Source organism: Genypterus blacodes, unplaced genomic scaffold, assembly GCF_046128005.1.
Source record: "Genypterus blacodes isolate CSIRO-AG114 ecotype Tasmania unplaced genomic scaffold, CSIRO-AGI_Gbla_v1 ptg000012l_1, whole genome shotgun sequence".
Classification (NCBI taxonomy): domain Eukaryota; kingdom Metazoa; phylum Chordata; class Actinopteri; order Ophidiiformes; family Ophidiidae; genus Genypterus; species Genypterus blacodes.
This window is the reverse complement of record NW_027466826.1, coordinates 2,856,532-2,875,728: the sequence shown is the minus strand read 5'-3', so window position 1 is coordinate 2,875,728 and position 19,197 is coordinate 2,856,532. Positions and strand designations below refer to the sequence as shown.

Genomic DNA, 19,197 nt, shown 5'->3' with positions numbered 1-19,197 from the left:
GTCCTATCTGTTTTATCAATATCAATATCAAGGAATTACTAAAATTGCCCAGAAAATGTCCCATCTTGCAATGTTTTTAAATAAATGACCAGATCACACCAAGATTTAATGTGGGCCATGACCCACATTTCAAATCCACTCATAACATCTGGACAGCTCAGTGATGCATCTTTAAGGCCAAACAAATCTGAGAAGAGGACAAAAAGCGAAGTATCTTTTCATCATTTATTTTGCAAATGTGGCATGAACACTTGCACGAAACATTTTAAGTTGGTCCAGTAGAAAAAGGAAAAACACTTGAATGATTTAATACTTTGTTTTCCAGCTTTCAATTCTGTCGGGTAAATTTGGAGTTTGTATTTCTTCTACATGAGAGCTCAGATTGCTAGTGGGTTTTTCCAAAATTGTTTCCTTTCAACCATATATAAATATCCAGAAATCTCTTTTCCTAATGCAAAACTAAGAAAGAGTAAAATGCCTGGATAGAAACTGCATCAACATCTACATAAGAAAGGGATTAGCTGACTATAAAATGTACAGTTTTTAAAATTTAACTTAATATTCACATTCATATATAAAACTTACAAAACCTGGATCTTTCAAACCCACTAAAAATAGCTTTTTTCTGTTACTGCTGAAAGATCACTTTAAATTACCATAAATTTAACGGATTATTTATGTATTATCAGCATCATTAATATCATTTCTGTCATAATGTTTTTGTTTCTTTTTTTTCCAGATTCATTTTCAAAAAACATAAGTCAATAAATTAACATGCTACCTCAGTCCCTGAAAGCCAATACTCAACTGTGTTACTGAGTGAGAGTAAGACAGGTGTAAATATCAGTGTGTGTGTGTGTGTGTGTGGGCGTGTGTGTGCATGTGTGTGTCTGTTGTGTGTGTTTGTAAAGAGAAATATAGGACACATAACCTGTTAGCATACCTGCCTCAAACTCAGAGAGGTGGGGGGGTGGGGAGGGGTTATTTTGGAGTCCATACAAAAAATAATTCACTGTAAATATATAATATATATTTATACATATTTGAATATATTTACAAATATACCCAGCACTATACATTATACTGTGTATTTTTTTCTCCAGAATAACTGGGAGGGCTTATCAAGAGAATGGAAAGAAATGCAACAATATTACAAAATAAACCGGAGGGAGGGCAGTTTCTACATGTGCTCTCCTCCTCTTCCTCTGTTTTGTTAGTCGAAGCTCTTTCTCTCAGTCCTTTTCCTATTTGTTGTCCTCATCATTTCCCTTGTTTTAAGTTCACGACATGTTTAAGTTCATACATTCCTCCAGGAGCGAAAAAACAGTCTGGGAATGGCAGCCGCTGGAATGGGATCACCAAACAAGCCACGTTGCCAATTGCGGAAACCTCCGAGTACAAACGTGAGAACCATACTTTTCTTTTAAAAAGAAGTCTGTTTGTGTGGAGAGGAAGAGGAAGGGCCCCATGGAGCATCGATTCTTTCAGTCTGTAAAAAATAAGAGCTCCTGCAGGGTCCATGGCCTCTCCTTAAGACCTCATGAGCCAGTACTGTATGTGTGTGTTTGTGTGTATGTGTGTGTATAAGAGAATGTGTGTGACAGCAGCGCTGCCACCAGCCCAGTCCCATTTGGGTCCATTAGTCCGCTGGGAGCCAGAACGGGTGATGGGGCGGGGCAGCAAGTTGGGAAGATGTTGAAAGGGTGCTACGGAAGTGTCTCTGTGCTATGTGTGTGTGTGTGTGTGTGTGTGTGTGTGTGTGTGTGTGTGTGTGTGTGTGTGATGGAGGTGGGAGATGAGGAACGGGGCAGGTCAAGCTGGGGGTAGAGGGGTCGTCCGGCTGAGCGAGCAGAGGGAGGGGAGGGAGGGGCTCATGTTTTGACGCCCCCGTTGATGTGCTGGTACTTGGCGAGGCAGGGCTCGTCTGGCAGCGGGTCGTGAGAAAACACGGAGTCGTCACCGGAGGAGCAGGAGCTGCGAGTGTCGGGGAAGCTGGGGGAATACTGCTCTGGGGGGGCGCACAGGTCCAGATACTCCTACACACGGAGAGAGAGAGAGAGAGAGAGAGAGAGAGAGAGAGAGAGAGAGAGAGAGAGAGAGAGAGAGAGGCCGGGTGAGACGCCATACACTCAAACACAAGCTCGTATGTTACAGAGGGGAAAAAACAGGAGAACATAAATATGGTGCTGAAACCCAGTCAACAAGAACGGGGACTTTCCAGACAAGGGCGAGAGAGGAGTATCACCTTCATTACGATATTTATGTAAACCATACCACGTCGCCCGGGAAGGATTTATGACACGGAACAGAAAAAATAACCCCAAATTGGATACTGGATGAAAATATTTGTAGGAAAAATAGGTAATAAATTTCAAGTTGGAACCGCCGCGTCGTCTGAACGTTGCACGGTCGACCTACTTCCCGTCTCGGCCTGCTACAAAAGCGGTTTTGGCGCGTTTTGTGAAGTCGGGGAGAAGAGGACATGTTCAGAAGCGGGACGGAGACGTGGCATCCCGGGCTCTTTTGCAGTGCTGCTTTGTAACCAAACAAATCTGACATCTGACACTGGGACGCCCAGCAGCAGCACTATAGAAAGGCCGAGGAAAGTAAAGAATCAAAACGCTGGCAGAAGTCGGCATTCATCCCCCCAACCGACGGAACCCTAAAGAGGAAGGAAGATGCAAACCCCAAGAAATCCTGTTATTAATTTCTGACTCTGTCCAATTTTTTTCTGTAAACGTTTCGGTCTTTTCATGTTGGCCCGGTCGCCCTTTTCTCATCTTTCATGGCTGTTATTGAGACGAGTTGCGAGGAGGAAGAGTTCTTGGGGTTTTTCAAGAAAATGAGCGCTGGCTTCCATTTTCCCAGCTCAACACGAAAAGGCTCACATTACTAAAGGCCTCCACATCTGCCAGCGGTTTGGGGCAGAGGGAAGAGAGAGAGGGGGGGATGAAGGTGAAAAAAAAAAGAAAGAGTACGAAAACGGGACTTTATTACATTTCAAAAGTTCAAGCTCAAAGTTGGGCTTTTCTGGCATAAATTCGCCAAAGTTCCAGTACGAGAGCAGACAAGTCTTGACAGCTTTCCATCGGCGGCCTCTTTTGAGGCTGGCGTACGGATATCACATAGGACAGGAAGGGGAATGGAAAGAAACGCGGGTCCATTATGGGAAACAAGGCATAGTTGTGATGATTGCACGGCCATGTTGGGCCTGGATCAAATCAACTGGCAACTTTTTGGTCACCATTGTGGCCTTGTGTCAGCAAATGTGGCTTCTAATACTCCCAAAGCGCTGTGGCGAGGATGTGATTCATGGTGTGCAGCAATGTATCATCCTATCCCGCTTTATAGTTTTGAAAGGCCACCTAAGCATTTCGCCTGGAAACTGTGGTGAAATCACAAAGTTAATGGAATCGTTGGACTCTAACTTGTTAAGTGACAGAGCTGCACTGACCTCATTGGTGCTGAGGGTGAGGATGCGATCCAGATCCTCTACTAGCTGCTTGAAGGTGGGCCTCTGCGACGAGATGGCGTGCCAGCAGTCTTTCATCATCATGTACCTTGGGAGAAAAGAGCGGCAGGGTGAGAATCAGAATCGGCTTACTTGCGAGAGAAAGAGCGGAATGAGGGAATGAGGCCAGGGCGGTTGAAGGAAGTGTGTTCGGCATTATTCCGTCTGTCCAAACACGGGGCTGTGCTATGCCAGGCTCGACTCCTCACCTCCTCAACTACCCTTTCCTCAAGTTTCAAAAAATGTGCCTGTCAGGAGAAGTAGAGTTGATTTATGCCTCTGGACTCAGGTATCTTGATATCAAAGGCTAAATCAAACCAGCAGGATGTGTCTAACACCATTTCACTTTTTTGCATTTTGACGGCCTGCTGCTGATCACAAACATGCCTCCGTGTGCTTTTTTTTAACCTTGTGTGTGTAAAAGCGCCAGAGCTGCGTCTGTCTCTACTTAGTATCCATCAGCTCACTCAGCGTGGCAGCGTGGCACCGTGGCAGGGCCTTCCATTGTCTGCTGACTGCAGCGAGCCTATTGTGACCCAGGCCAGTTAACAGTGGTGTGAAGGCCTGACAGAGAGCAAACAGAGCCCGGCAGTCATGGAGCCGATAGAGACAAGGATGCCGTTAAAGTATGGGGGGGAAAAGGGTTTGTGTGTTATCGGTGGCGCGCTGGTGACACTTACAGCTCGTTGGTGCAGTTGCCAGGCTTGTCCATGCGATGGCCCTCTTTAAGCAACTTGAAGAGCTCCTCAACAGGAATGCCAGGGTAGGGGGAGCCCCCGAGGGTGAAGATCTCCCACATCAACACCCCAAATGACCAGCTAGTAAGACAGAGACAAAGGTATTTGTTAAACATGTGAAACAACAGTAAAGCAGTATAGACAGAACATCAACGCAGAGCAGGAGGATTGTCAGAAATGGTGGTTGAGGTTTGAAGACCACTTCATCTCTCTCACTGTCATGGTGTCAATGTCCTCTTTCTGCTGTTCAGTGCTTGTGGTGTGAACCCAGTGCCACTCTGGCCCTCATCTCAATGATGGCTTTTGTGCCCGGCCGGCGTGTCACACTGGCTGGCATTGTCCAATCACACCATACCAAAACAAACAGTGGACCACTCACAGCCCTAAAAAAAGAGGAAGAAGGGAGACATCCGGAGATAGCGACTGACTTTTTGCCATTAACTACTTCCTCATCAGTGTCCGGTCATTAAATATCAATGATTCCCCCGTGGCTGATTTCTTTCGGTGTCATGCTGAATGTTTACAGAGGAGGCTGTGACTGCTGCGTGGCAGTGCTGCAAACGAATCATTCCCACCGTGACAGTGTGCTTGATTTCTGCAGAACAAAGGCTGTATTACAGCCAGCAGATGCTTACAAACATTAACGCGCATGCACACAGGCAGACACGCAGCGTCGTTAACCCAACCCAGGCAAGCCAGCAGACGGGGACAGGCAGGTTGGACTCTTATCAATTCCTGCATCTGTTTACACAACCAGGCCTGGGTTAGTTCTCTGCTCTATCACGCCGATTGCATCTCTCCCGTTTGTTGACACACTGTTCTCTCCTTTCTGAGCTACTTTGTAACCGTCGCTTTTGCTCTCGTCATTCCAAACACCCAGTGCAGTTTTGTGTACGCTTGCACCTGAGCCTGACTCACCAAACAAACACACACGCTCACACCTACATGCTACGGGTCACCTCAACTATCCGGTTTAACAACTTTGCAAGTGTGTATTTATAGATCTAAGCCAACTAGATAGCCAACGTAAATAAACTATCCAAAATCGTCCCTGCCCATCTCACTCTTAGTACACTTAATCTCACACTCTTACTACTTAATTGTCCTGCTGCAGATGTTTACATTACTGACTGAGAGCAATATGAATATGAATGTTAGAAAACCAGTCGAAACACATACATGAGTGGACCTGATCAAAACATGAAGATCAAAGGCAGAAAGCTGAGGGAATGCAAGTGGCATTTTGCACACACACACACACACACACACACACACACACACACACACACACACACACACACACACACACACACATTAAAGCCATCTCCCTGGGATTGTGCAACAGCTCTTTACCGTTACCTAAGCCGGCCAGATCGGCCTGCAGAATCCCCCGAGCCCATTTATCAAAGCAGCAAGGGGAGAGTTTCATTGGAATTCATGTATTCATTTAATCTGATGTCATGTATGGATCGACTGAGCTTCTAGTAATGCTTCAGTGTGAGCCCCCCGCCTCACCTCCCTCTCCTGTCCGCCCGCTCTACCTCACCCACGCCTCCTTTCCTTGTACTTTTCCCTTCATACGGAAAGCCAATTACTAAAAGTGAGTGATGAAACGTAATTAGTGGTGAGCGTGGTACAAGGACTACAGGAGCCAAACCTTCCCAGCGCACCCCCCACCCCCCCCAATCCCCATTTGGCCCCCTTACTTCCCCAGAGTATTGATTGGGGCCCATCTTTGGAATATGAAGGGCATCATGTGAACGACCACATATCATTTATGTGCACGTGCAACACACACAGTGGTGGAAGGTGGGTGGAAGAGGGATTCTCTCTATCCAAGCGCTTAACTGGATGAGCGCTGTGTTGACTGTGCTACTGGTGTATGACTCATAGACACACACACACAAGCTCCTTTCCCAGGGGTCAGCACGCAAGGCATTCATCTAATTGCCACATACACTTTCTACCGCCAGTGTCTGGAGCAGGAACTTCAAACAGCACTGTCAGGATGCATAAGACTCAAACGGGGAAAAAGAGAGGGACGCTCTGCCTTTGTTCTGTTTTTAGAATGAACACTCTCAGACGTGAAAAAAAGAGAGAGACAGAGACGGGTCAGCAATTCACATACCTGATGAATGAAAATAAGAAGAGAGGGGCAAGAGAAAGGGGGGAAGATTATTTTGCTCCCGAAATGATGAGCCACATGTTCAAAGTGTTGCCGAAGCAAGAGAGGAAAGAGCACGGGGGCACAGCAGGGGGTGAAAGGAGAGGAGAAGGAGGGCGCACGAGGATGAGGCCTGCAGCGGAGGGTTGTGGTATTGTTGCCTTCAGACATGTGCAGAGGCCCGAAATGAGGGGGGGGGACTTCCGAGCCGGGGCGGAGGAGAGAAGGGTGAGCAAGGCGGGGAGGAGGTAGCGCTGGGCTCCAGCTCCTTCCAGGGTCCTTTGAAGCTGGCCAGATTAGTAACACGGCATTGGCTACAAGTCTAGTGTGAAATCCTCACTTTTGCCACAGACCGGCCAGTGCTGGTCCACGCCACCCCCCCCCCCCCCCTCACACACACACACACATTTGCATCACTGAGGATGTGTGTGTTCCGAGTATAGGAGAGGGGGAGGATGGGGCAGTGTGTTTCGTACTTACACATCACTCTGGTGTGTGTACACCCGGTCAAACAGCGCTTCTGGAGCCATCCATTTTACCGGGAGACGGCCCTGAGGAGACACACACGTACACATTAGAAGTTAAAAACAACAACACACACACAAAACATTATCCTAAAACCCGGGTCTTTTCTTCCCTCGCCGCAGGGAGATTTCATTACTCCGGTATGAGGAGGCACCCGAGGGAATAAGACACCAGTGTGCCTGTCTGGGAGGAGGATTTCCCAGAGGAACATTTACATTGTTAAAGCACTAGAGCTGATAAACAGGGTCACAGATAAAGGAGAGTGTTTATCTCTAGCCACCATTTTAATGCTGGCTGGGAAGCTAAGCATTGCTGACACGGCGACCTTGGTCAATATCAGTGTGGTCACTTAGTTGCAGGATTGAACTCATCATCATGTTCTTGTAAAGTAAGCCAGGTGAAACAACCGATACAATGATTATCTACAACATTGTTTGTAGCTGGATCGAGTGAGTCTGTAATTTGTAAGTAGATGTTTACTTTCCTTATCCTGGTTCATTTAAGAAACATTTATTTGGCTTTGCCTGGCCATCATGTAGATAAAGATTGGTTACATGAGGGCTAAATAGAGGAAATGTGGCGCTGAAATGATTGATGTTTAGAGAGCTTGTATGTAAGCAGTGTAAGTGTCCTGATTGTCACGGCCGCCATTGTCCGTGTCATCATTTCCATCAGCATCACTGCACATTGTTGTTGTTGTCAGCTAGTTCTCGACATGATTGTGCGTGTAATGAAAAGGCAACCATGCATATGAAATGAGGATGTGGTGGGAAAGAAAGACACCACTGGCCCACTATGGAGATGTCAATTATGTTTAAGCTGCTCTCGCTCCCCCTTACTCTGTCTCCCTCGCTAGCTAATTGTATAAGTGTCTGTGGAACTAAAGGGAGGAGAGAGCGGGGGGATAAACAAGGCCGGGGTCTCCAGAAGCACGACATTCACAGGCTGCCTGGGAACCTGCCGCTTCTGCCAAGACACCGACCGAGGGAAACAGTGCAAAAGGGAGGGAATTACAGAAGAGAGACACGCTAATCTCACTCCGCAGCTCGGAGAAAAACATTCCACTCGAATGTAGTTCACATCACTCCGAATGCAGCGCGCAGGTAGAGAACTCACATTGGTCGTCTTTTTGTAGTAATCGATGTTGTGGACGTCTCTGGCCAGGCCAAAGTCCGCAATCTTCATGACGTTGACCTCTGTGACCAAGACATTCCTGGCCGCCAGGTCTCTGTGTATACACTGGGATGGAGAGAGGGAGAAGGAGACACGGGGAGGAGAGGGAACAAGGGGAAAGACAGGAAGACTTTATCATCAGTGTGACTGAAGTGATGAACATGTCTGGATATGTAAAGATTCCGTACATACTTTGTCATTTACACGTGAAGGAGTTGTTTCCGCACATCAGTATGCACGTTCAAGTATATACATGCGTGACAGTATGCTTTGTCACATTCCAACAGTGACACAGAGTGTGAGGATGCATTTGGCCAACATTGCTGCTCCCCATTTTGGAAACACAGAGGGGCTTTTGTGGCAAAATAAGAGACAATGCCGCGACTGGGCATGGGAGCAGATCAGTGTGTTTGGGGGGACAATGTTCCCACAGTGATGTATAGGCAAGGATTCTGGGTAACGTGCTTGTGTCCTTACCTTCTGTGATGCTAGGTACTCCATGCCCCGCGCCACCTGATAAGTGCAGGAGACCAGATCTTTAAACGTGAGCTGTTCGTCTGAGACACGAGCGATGTCATAGGAATACTCCATGCCAGGGGGGCGGCGGGCGCGGAGGTACTCCCTCAGGTTGCCTTTGGAGGCATACTCCACTATCACATACAGCGGGCCTGAAGCAGAGACAAGTGAGACACATGAGTGATTGCAGATATGAGAAATGTCACTATCTTATGTATCGTGACCCCGTCAGCTGGCCTGTGCTGCTCACCATCTTGTGTACAAGCCCCCAAGAGATTGATGATGTTCTTGTGTTTGCCGATCATCTTCATCATTTCCATCTCTGACACCAGGTCAGATAGGTCCTTCTCAGTGGCGTCATCTAAAAAAACCCAGAAAGAAGACAGAAACAGAAGGTGAAGGGTCAGCAAAACAAACACACCCACACTCATCTCTCCCCTTTAACCCTGCACTCTGGACTCAGCATCTTCCTCTGTCAGGCTGCACCTTGTTTTGTAGGTGGTTGTGATTAAGTGCGACTGACAGACAATGTGGGCTTAAGTTACGACGGCGGGCGAAATCTCCTGACAGACTAGACAGAGGTGTCCTTTCAGTTGAGTGGTAGGGGAGAATTAGAGATGTTCAATCTAGCTTCATTATGTGCAGCATAAGCTCCTTTTTCATGAGGCTTTGATTGAGCAAGTAAAGGTACAAAGGCGTTCAAATGGCATCGCCTGCATTCCTCCGCACCATTACCTTGCCTCGTGTTGTTCCAAAGAGCAGACTCCCATTGTCAAAGATGGTCCAATGGCTGCCCGCTGTACCTGACCGACCCCGCCTACCCCACCCCAGGCCGCTCCTCTGCCTCCCTCGACTGCTCCCATTAATCATGGCAGTGCTGCTAGTGTGACTTGCCTCTTTGTGTGGGTGCTGACTGAGCTCCAGCCAGCTGTTGCTCTGGGGTCAGGTATGTGACCGGCCCTAACCCTTACCTACTCAGCCCGCCTCCCACCGCCATCACTCAGCAACCACCAATAATGAATAATAATGGAAGCCCCAGGCTCCGCCTTGCCTTTTGCTGAACCCTCACTGGAGCATAACTCTCCTATAAAATCTACTCAGATTGCTACAAAACACAATGAAGTAGTGTATCGGTCTGACCGTTAGCTCACTGAGAAGTTTACAGTTACCAGTTCTGTTTCTTTACACTGTGAACATGCAGCAGGGCAAAGGACATTCTTACCTTTGAGCATCTTGACGGCGACAGTCACAGCCTCCTTGGGTTTGTCCTTATCAATGCCCAGGGCCTCTGCCATTACAACTTGGCCGAAGCAACCTTCCCCTAGGGGCTTGCCCAGGGTCAACCTGCAGTACAGAAGATCTGATTAGCTGTTGGGAACACAAACTAAAACCTCATTGACCCGATCTGACTGTGGCATTGATCCACTTTGCACTACAGAAGCAAACAGGTTAGAGAAAATGTGAGAGGGAATGAAACCAGGCACTGAGCCAGTTACTCAACCTCACCCTGTATTTTCTACTAGATCTCTCTCTCTCTCTCTCTCTCTCTCTCTCCCGCTCTCTCTCTCAATCAGATTGTGTCTATGTGAGTGCTTTATTGGCGCGGTGACTGCAGCCTTTGCCAGGGCAGTAGGTAGGGAAGGGAGACATGGCAACGATAATCACCTGATAAAGTGAGGGAGAGGCACTCATTTCTAAACTGTTTACCCTGTCTTGGCATGTTCCAATATACACTCTTTACAAGTCATTACGCAGGACTTCGCTTGGCCCTGACACATTAGCCTGTGACAGAAGGAATGCTAGGGTTTGTGCTGCCATAAAGGCAAACCTGGAAACCAAACTCTATGGAATTTAAGCAACATCACACTGCAAGCAATGACACAATATCTGGTCAGACTATATCTGTAAAATATATTATCCTGATTGGTTGTGAAATTTTTGCATAGGCACATGCACACACATATTCTTTTACACCCATGACACCTCTCTGACCTCTGCACCAGCAACGCTCTCTGTGCTGTCTGTCTATTTTGATTGATAGCTGTTGGTCCCACCTCCATAATCTAGTATTGTGGCTATGTAAACACTCACACTTCGCAACATGTGGCTGAGGCCTGAGGCCCGGCACCCTGTTGTAGTAACACAATCCCCTATCTGTCCACACAGACTCACCAGGCTGAATGACAACCATTCTGTCCATCCAGCCACATATATTCAATGTTATTTTTCCCCTATGCAAACCACATTTGCATTCCACAGTGTTCTACGATCCCAACATGATCCCTCAGGCCCTGGAGTGACAGGGAGGGAATACAGCGGAATAAAGAGTCAGAGAGAGAGAGACGCGCACAGAGAGATAGTCTGCTCTCAAACATCATGACATCATTTAGATATACAGGCACAATATCTTCTGCACGGCTCATCAATTAAATCTGTTATTCCGCATGAATTCCAGTGCCTATAATGTCTGTGAGCCAAGCAGCGTTTACAAAAAGACAGGCCTTCAGGTTTATGGCCTGGGATTTTCCCTATTCTTCCAAAATAGGAAACCTCAAGTGTGCATTAAAAAACTATAACCTTTGCTGCCCTAATAAATCCAACCAAACGTTCCTGCTGGCCTCTGTGACTGTGACGAATGGAGGCCTCAGCAGCGTTAATTCCTTTGGTATGAAACCGAGCAGACACTTCTAGCCCAAACATGCAGATGAAAGCTGTGAGCAAAGCCCTTCTGCTAACCACTAATTAGCACGGTGTCGCTTTTTACCATCAGTAGCATGTGTGTGAGTGTGGGACAGTGATGCAGCATTGCGAATGTTGAGATGCCAAGTTCAGGTCATTCCACTACAGCACGAGCAGATAAATCACCAACCATCATCACACCCATCACAGCTATTATTCACCTATTGGTCATTATCAACTGCTGTCAATCAATGTTAATGGAAACCTCAGACAGAAGAAGATAGTTATCTGATCATTTAGCAGCTGAGATACAATCAGTCAGTGTGATAAACTAGGCATTACCTGCTACGGTAAACACCCTGTTACACTAAGATACTGTAGATGTAATGGTGTTGAGGACAAGGGTGTAGTACAGAATATTACCATAAATACTGTCAAACGTTCTCTATGTGCAGGTTATTGTGACACAAAATAGCAGTTCAGCACTTTCAAGGCTTTTACAATTTTTATGGCAGAGTTAGATTCCATTAAAATAATGATGCATTTTGCAAAGAGTAAAATATTCAGACTTGCTATTAAGATTAGGTGATGGTTTGTATCTATAATGCCAATCATATCCATCAAACACTGAATCTATCATGATTAATCTGCCATCATTTTGAGTTTTTTGGAATTAGGTTCATTAGGTAAAATCTAATTGAATACAGGCCTGATTGTCACCAGACACCCCTACACTGGAAAGCATATGTCACTCACCTGTCTCGGGAAAACTCCCAGCGCGGGTCTTCGGGAAGGTCGTACTCTGGGATGGGATCATCGTGGGCAGAGCTGCGGCGTGTGGTGATGCGGACCAGCGGTGTGCTAGAGTTCATGGAGGAGCTGGAGTCAGCGGACACCTGCATGGAAAAAAGGGAATGGCTGATCACCCCTGTCTAGGTTCAGTTAAGTACTAAGGCATGCTGTTGCTAGAGGAGAGCGCATCAAGTGTTTGAGTGCAGGTGTGTGTGTGTGGTACAATGTGTCGTTTAAAAGAACACAAGCAACAATTTCACCGAAGCTGGTTTCCTACTTGTATATCTAATGCAAAACTACAAAACATGACATTACCATTAACACTGTTGGAACATTAGCCATTCTAAAGATAACATTTTGATGCACGTCTTCATCATCCCACCTCCCCAAAGTCTCCAGGGCTCCTCTCACCTCTCTCCGCCCTAACCTTACCTTGACACAGGCATCAGTCTCTCTGTAGAATTAACACTTACCTTGTAGAGAGCACGGTTTGGTTTCCCTTGGGAGCAAAGTTATGCTAACACACAGAAAAACACTGGCAGTGGTTCTATGTGTCTAAGTGTAGACTTCATTCCTTGTAACTAGGAATGGATACGATGGTACTCCATGCTATGAAATGTTTATTTTAGAGTTTGAAATTTGTTGTGTAGTTGTTTTTTGCTCCTCTAGTCGTGTTAGATGCCTTTAGAACTCTTTATCTACTTTCTGTTACCTGGCGCCGCAGAGGTATCTGCTTGCTGAGTTTGTGAACCGCCGGCTGACCCCCAAAGTCAGGCTTCTTTGCAGTGTTCCTCATACGGCACACCACCACAATGACCACCATGCAGGCGATGAGGAAGACGCCCACGCAGTAAATGGCGATCTCCACATAATCGGGGGTCACGGGCCCTGTGATTGGCCCCTCGTTGGTGGCTGAGGAGAGGAAGGGGGAGTGACGATATGATGGTCAGGCAGGGAAAGGTATATCTCAATGTGACACACACACACAGGCACGGTCGCGCACACACTCATGAATAAACACAGACAGACAAGAACAGACACAGATGCTCTGGAGATGACTCATGCGTAAATGTAATCACCAAGGGCAAGCAAAGCAAACAGAAATGATTTTGTAGCATTCTCCTCTATCTTTCCCAGGATACCGCACGCCTACTCTGTTTCTCTTACTAAATAGTGTTGCATGCGGCTAAGACGTCTGAACAGATTGTAAATCTGAACCCAGTCGGCACACAAGCGAGGCTGCGTATGCCTGCATTCTGTGCTAATATAGGAGACACGCGAGCATTCATACAAACACACACCCACGAGTGCCGGAACAATAGCGCTTCGCTTCAGAGTTTAAACAAGGGGGAGCGGTGTCCTTGGTCCGTGGTTGTATGTGCTGTGAACTTCCTGTCGAGGAAATGTGTGTGTGTGCGTGTGTGTGCAAGTACTATATGAATGGGCTGTTCCATAATGCATAGCTCTCCACCACAAACAAGGCCCTTGTGCAGAATTGTCGGCCCACTAAGCAGCCAGTCAGTCAGCTGGGGGTGAAACTTCTTGTAGGAACTTTTCTCCAGCGTGCCTGCGATCCGCGGGTCCAAAAACCACAGCGTGCTCGTTTGCTGCAGCCTTGCAGGCGCCATGAATGCAGAAAGAGCACATCAAGGGCAATAAATATTACATATTACTCCTGAAGGAAAAAGGCTGCCTGTGATCATCGCGCTGAATTGTTTAGAGACAAAACAAAACTATTATCTTGTTTCACCATTAAAGTGGAATTGATACTTGTCTGGTTCACAATAAGGAGTTCAGTATTCTCATCGATCGCATTCAATGCCTTGACATCGTGCCCACTCTGAATGAAAGTGAATTCCTGACTTTCAGCTGCAACTTAAGCAGAAACATTCATCTGTTTAGCCTGGAGTCGACTGCAGACGCGGCCGCAACTTTTATGTTTTCGGTCCTCTGGTATGCATAATTACAAGTCAGACATACAGCCAAGGACTTTAAGAGGATAAAACAGAAGTGATGAATGGAAACACATACATACGTACACATCCATACATACATACACATCACACAAACGAACAAACGTTCACATGCCTGTGTTTAGATAGAGATGGTTGGCCCTGATAATTGAGAAAGTCAAGCCGACTTGAGGCAAATGTCGAGCTTTACCTTTCGATCTTTATTTCAAGGAGAAATAAGGACCTTTAAAGTAGCCAATTATCAGAGCCAGGAAAAGGGGGGAAGAAATTTGAGGTGGAGGGAGTAGGCAGTCAGTTACGGGGCATACGTGAAACACATGCCTCGACTGCAGAGAAACAGATTTCTTCGACATGCAAACACAGAACCACAATGTGGCAATGATCGACTTTCCCCGAACGAGAAAGAAAGAGATGTAACAAGGAAAGAGAGACAAGCCCTCCTCTCCCTCTGGAGTCTGGAGACACTCGAGCTGCTCTGGGAGCTCCACTTCCGTCTCAGAGTTATAATAAGTTGATGCCAAACTACCCTGTTATCTGCCCTGAGCTTTCAACAGCTTGCCAGTTCAGATTATATTATAGAATATATGCTTGCTGCTCTTGTGTTACATCGTGTTGGTGGTTGCCTGTGCTGCTACATCATAGTAATCTAATATTTCAACTGTGTTCCTTGGACTCAGGAGGGAGGGCTTGACTTCCAGAGAGGTCATGGAAATGACATAATCCAACCATTTTAGACAATGCACAGAGGCGGGAAGAGGAAAGAAAAGACAGTATACGAGTATATATACCTGGAAGCACCGTCAACCAAGCAGTGTGATAGGAGATCCCAATAGAATTACCCGCCAAGCACGTATACTCCCCAGCATCTTCAAAAGTTACATTGGGCAAGAAGAGAGCTTCTATCTCCTTATCTGTGGTGTTAACACCTGCAGTCTGGGAGAAGGAGAAAAGGAGGACGAGATGGTAGAGGAAGAAGGAAAGGGAGGGTGTATAATTGAGGGCGGAGGGAGGGTTGGAAAGCAAAGGTGGGGAGGAGGAAAGAAGAAGAAGAAGAAGAAGAGAAAATGAAAAAACTGAAACCCACAACACCAAGAGAGAAACAATAAGAGCTGCATGGCATCCATCGTTGAGGTCGTATCTAGAGCAAAGCATTGTGGGAGTTTTCACAGACACAGACACAGAAATGTTAACCCTTGTACCGACAGGACATGTGGAAATACAAAACCCCTAAAAGGTTCCCGTCACCACCAAGAAGGACCTGCTAATACATGCCAGCCCAGTCTACACTGAGCTGGACACATGCACACACAGCCAGAGGGAGGAGAAGCATGGAGAGCACTGCACCGCCACACCAGACACCATCTTGTCACAGCTCGTAGGAGAGAAGAGAGACATAGACAGAGAGAGAGAGAGAGAGAGAGAGAGAGAGAGAGAGAGAGAGAGAGAGAGAGAGAGAGACATGTGGAGAAGGTGAAGAGGTCGCTGTGGCAATGTTGATGTGTAAGTCCAGTCAGCGCTTCCATGGCTACCGGTCAGAGCAGCTGAAACACAACGTGTGGAGAAGGTGTGTGAAGCCCAGGACCACCAAGAGACCACTAGCAGGACCACCACAGTACACCAGGTCAGGGATAAGACCCAGGACACCACACCCGGGGGGGGAGAAGGGGGAGGTTCGGTCAGCGATCAGGTCTCAGGGGTTACCTGGGATGACAGTCAGCCAGCCTGTCTGGTTGGCCTCGCCTATATAATTGGAGACTTTACAGGTATATTCTCCAGCATCATCCTCGGTCACGTTGGTGAGGGTGAGCACCTCCACGTCTGAGCTGTTAATGCCTGAACGCTGGAAATCCACACAAACTCAGACATGTCAAATCAGGCAAACCAATGTAATTTCATGCAAACACATAAAGACACACACATAGAGGCACGGAGATGTTTCACTGCTACAACTATACAGAGCTGCAACGGGGGAATCTGTGGAAAGACGGTGATGATCATTTGATAGAGGAGAAAATGTCATAGTTAGTTCCTCTATACGACTGGAATACACCTGAAACAAGAAGATACACATTTTTCAAAGAGCTGAGGAGGGGGATTGTACCTTCAGCACTCGGACGAAGGGGTGTCCATCAGGCGCGTAACGACTGCCGTTCTGCATGATGTGTTTTAGCCACTGGATATGAGGCTGGGCGTCGCTGTAGACTTTGCAGACAAAGCGGGCGTCTTCCCCGACCTGCACGGTGGTGTTGGCGGGCAGACCGGCCTGGAGAATGGGACGGTGAGGGGACCGTTCTGTCCAAAGAAGGGAGACACAGGACACAGTGAGGAACACGCGTCGAAACGGAGAGTATGTGGAGGAATTCCTGTGTCTTTTCAGTGGGAGATCTTTGTGTGAAAGGTGTGAAAGTCCCTCGACAACCCTGACTGGTACGGTCATGACTGCACTCTTATCTCAGCGGCGTTTGGGAGCTTGACACAAAACAAAGAGGCTGGGCGAGTTATCTCCTCAAGATAAAGAACTGAGAAACCCTGCAGGAGGATGAGTGGTTTCTGAAAGTCTTTAACAAAAACACAACATCGCAGTGAGGGGGGTTAAGCAGAAATATGTGCCAGTGGTGGAAATTGAAGCGCAGTCATACCACCCCCACAACTCCAACTATCTGCATTCTTCTGCAAGCAAACATTTGGCCCGCGAATCCAAACAGAGCAAGACCTGTTGAACAATGCCCTCTTTCAAACACAACTCGGCCTTCACAACCACACTGAGAAGCCCACCAACCCCCCACACTGACAGCATCCACCCTCTTCCACCACTACACACACACACAATGACATCACCCAGCCTAAGCGCTGCATTGCCTTTCCAAAACAAAGCCTTGAGCTAGGTGCATTGAATTAATTTGTGCGTGTGTGTGTGTATGCAAGGTCGGGTGTGGGTCACGGGGGATGGTCAGAGGGTGAGACTGTGTGATTAAGGGTAGTGGGTTAAGAGAGGACGGTTAAAAAAAAAGGGAGAGGGAAAGGAGGGGAAAGAGGCTTCTTCCATATGTCCGCCTGTCTTTCTCCATCTTTTCGGAAACTGTCAGACCAGATGAGACACAAACCTTCTCCCTCTCCCTCTCCACATTCTATGCCACCCCCCGTTTCCCTCCCTCCATCTCTCTCTTAGCTTCTCATCCTCACAGTCTCTTTCCCTGAGTGTAAGACACCGACGTCCTCTCTGATGCCACAAGAACGTGTGAGGCATAATCTTTATCTTTTGCTGCGATCAAAGTGCAGTGACCCCTTTCAAATCCACATCCGTTAATAAATACAGTCATGAGTGGATTTGTGTTATGGTGGAGCTGGTGTGGACAGAAACAAAGACGTGAGGAAAAAGGACCGGAGGCATTCCGTGGCGTCCCATGCGAGACCAGTGAACTTTGGTTACCATGGCGGCCTGGCACGTCGTGCCCAAAGGGTCAGGGAGGGGTAGAGGCACAGGAAGAGAGCAGCATGGCACAGGATGGCATGGCGATACCAACAAAAGTGTCACGTGGTGGTGGCCGGTGGGTGTTTGGAGTTTGTGTGTACATGAAGTGTGTGTCTGTGTGTGTGCGTGTGTGTGTACGCACTTCTTAAGAGAGTCAGCTTGAACTGGAAGGGCCGTGTTTCAATTGGTTTTAATGGCTGATCCTGTAGGTCATTCAGGTCCAAAAGACTGATATTAACATGATGTTACCTGTCTATGTCCCCCCTGCTTTCTCTCTCTCCTCTTTTTCTTCCATCTCTCCATGCTACTAAAATGTAGAAAGATGAAGCAAGAGGTTGTGGGGGGCAGTGGCTATGGAGCCAGATATGGGGAGGGGGGGGGGGGGGATATACTGCTGTGTAATAAAACACAACAAAACACAGAAATATGCAGTCTGAAGGGGAGCTGGAGCTAATAGAGAGCAGGGGGCCTCAGCTGGGGAGTGTGGATGTCTCTGTGTGTGTGTGTGTGTGTGTGTGTGTGTGTGTGTGTGTGTGTGTGTGTGTGTGTGTGTGTGTGTGGCCTGATATGTCAGTGAGTCTTTGGGATTAAGTGTGTATGCATCTATGCATAGATACACCAATTGTGCAAAAGCCCTTAAGTATTCAATCTCCATCTGATACGGGAAAATTATACTCCCTGTTACCAAGGGGACACAAATCAAAACTGTAGTGTGTAATTACAGTAGGTCACAACAGGACAATAGTAACACAAAGGGAATTAATTTCCCTGGATATAAATGTACATGCGAGCTGAATTTGTTAAGTCTGGCCTTTGCAGGAGTATCCAGGTTATCTGTGGATTATTGATCAGGCTCTAACAGAACCAGTGCGTCTGAAATAACTGGATCACTGTAATTCGCTTGAATTGTGGTCCAATGAAGGGGGACAGGTTGATATCAAATTAGAGGGAATATCAGTGTATTCACAGATGCGTGCATGCACAGACACACACGCACGCACGCACACACACACACACACACACACACACACACACACACACACACACACACACAGTGCTCTTCTATCTTTATCCCACTCCCCTTGTTGTCCCGCTGCCTATTGATTCTGCAAACTGGGCAGAAAAATGTTCTTTGCTGTCTGAGCTACAAAGGTCACAGTGAGGGGTTGACTGAGTTGGGTCTGAACCTGCTGTGACAGTGCTGAGCCCAGCACTCTGTATGCTCTGTGACTCAGGTATGTCACTGAGCAACAGCTCGTCCGCTCGCTGGTCCAAGTCCCTCTCTTACACTGACCTGTTTGGAAATAAGATGTTTGATTTATCCCACCGACGTCAGATGGAAGAAAGGCAAACCAGGCTGCCAAAAGGTTTTATAGAATACATTAAAAAAGTATTTGGTCGATTTAGTATGACAGACTATCTGGATTGCGTCATCTTTACGCACGCGCTATAATTGGTGGCAATAAACACATTATGCCATCGTGAGATCAGACCTCGCTGAATACATAAAAATTAAACCAAATTAGAGAAATGACACAAAGAGTAAGTTAACGCCGTTTACACACACTGCAGGCGTGTTAAGCTTCCACAGGCTTGGCAGCGCTCCTTCACTCACACCTGCAACAACTGTGCACCTGGGGGATCAAACTGCACAC

General features: G+C 47.1%; 1 protein-coding gene across 6 annotated transcripts in view; it reads right to left on the bottom strand.

Annotated features, from left to right (window-relative positions):
- Positions 1-211: 211 nt before the first annotated feature.
- Positions 212-19,197, bottom strand: part of fgfr2 (fibroblast growth factor receptor 2) — a 34,971-nt gene continuing 15,985 nt past the window's right edge. For 3 of the 6 annotated variants that reach the window (XM_076162601.1, XM_076162633.1, XM_076162635.1), the window contains 12 exons: positions 16,172-16,362; positions 14,859-15,003; positions 12,804-13,009; positions 12,062-12,201; positions 9,849-9,970; positions 8,877-8,987; positions 8,588-8,778; positions 8,054-8,176; positions 6,893-6,963; positions 4,192-4,329; positions 3,455-3,560; positions 212-2,036 (listed from right to left, as the gene is read on the bottom strand). In XM_076162601.1, the coding sequence (XP_076018716.1) occupies positions 1,872-2,036; positions 3,455-3,560; positions 4,192-4,329; positions 6,893-6,963; positions 8,054-8,176; positions 8,588-8,778; positions 8,877-8,987; positions 9,849-9,970; positions 12,062-12,201; positions 12,804-13,009; positions 14,859-15,003; positions 16,172-16,362 (1,709 nt within the window). In that variant the 3' untranslated portion in view covers positions 212-1,871. Of the gene's footprint in view, positions 2,037-3,454; positions 3,561-4,191; positions 4,330-6,892; positions 6,964-8,053; positions 8,177-8,587; positions 8,779-8,876; positions 8,988-9,848; positions 9,971-12,061; positions 12,202-12,803; positions 13,010-14,858; positions 15,004-15,771; positions 15,911-16,171; positions 16,363-19,197 lie in introns of all 6 variants that reach the window. The other 3 variants (XM_076162616.1, XM_076162625.1, XM_076162609.1) reach the window with 3 other exon arrangements.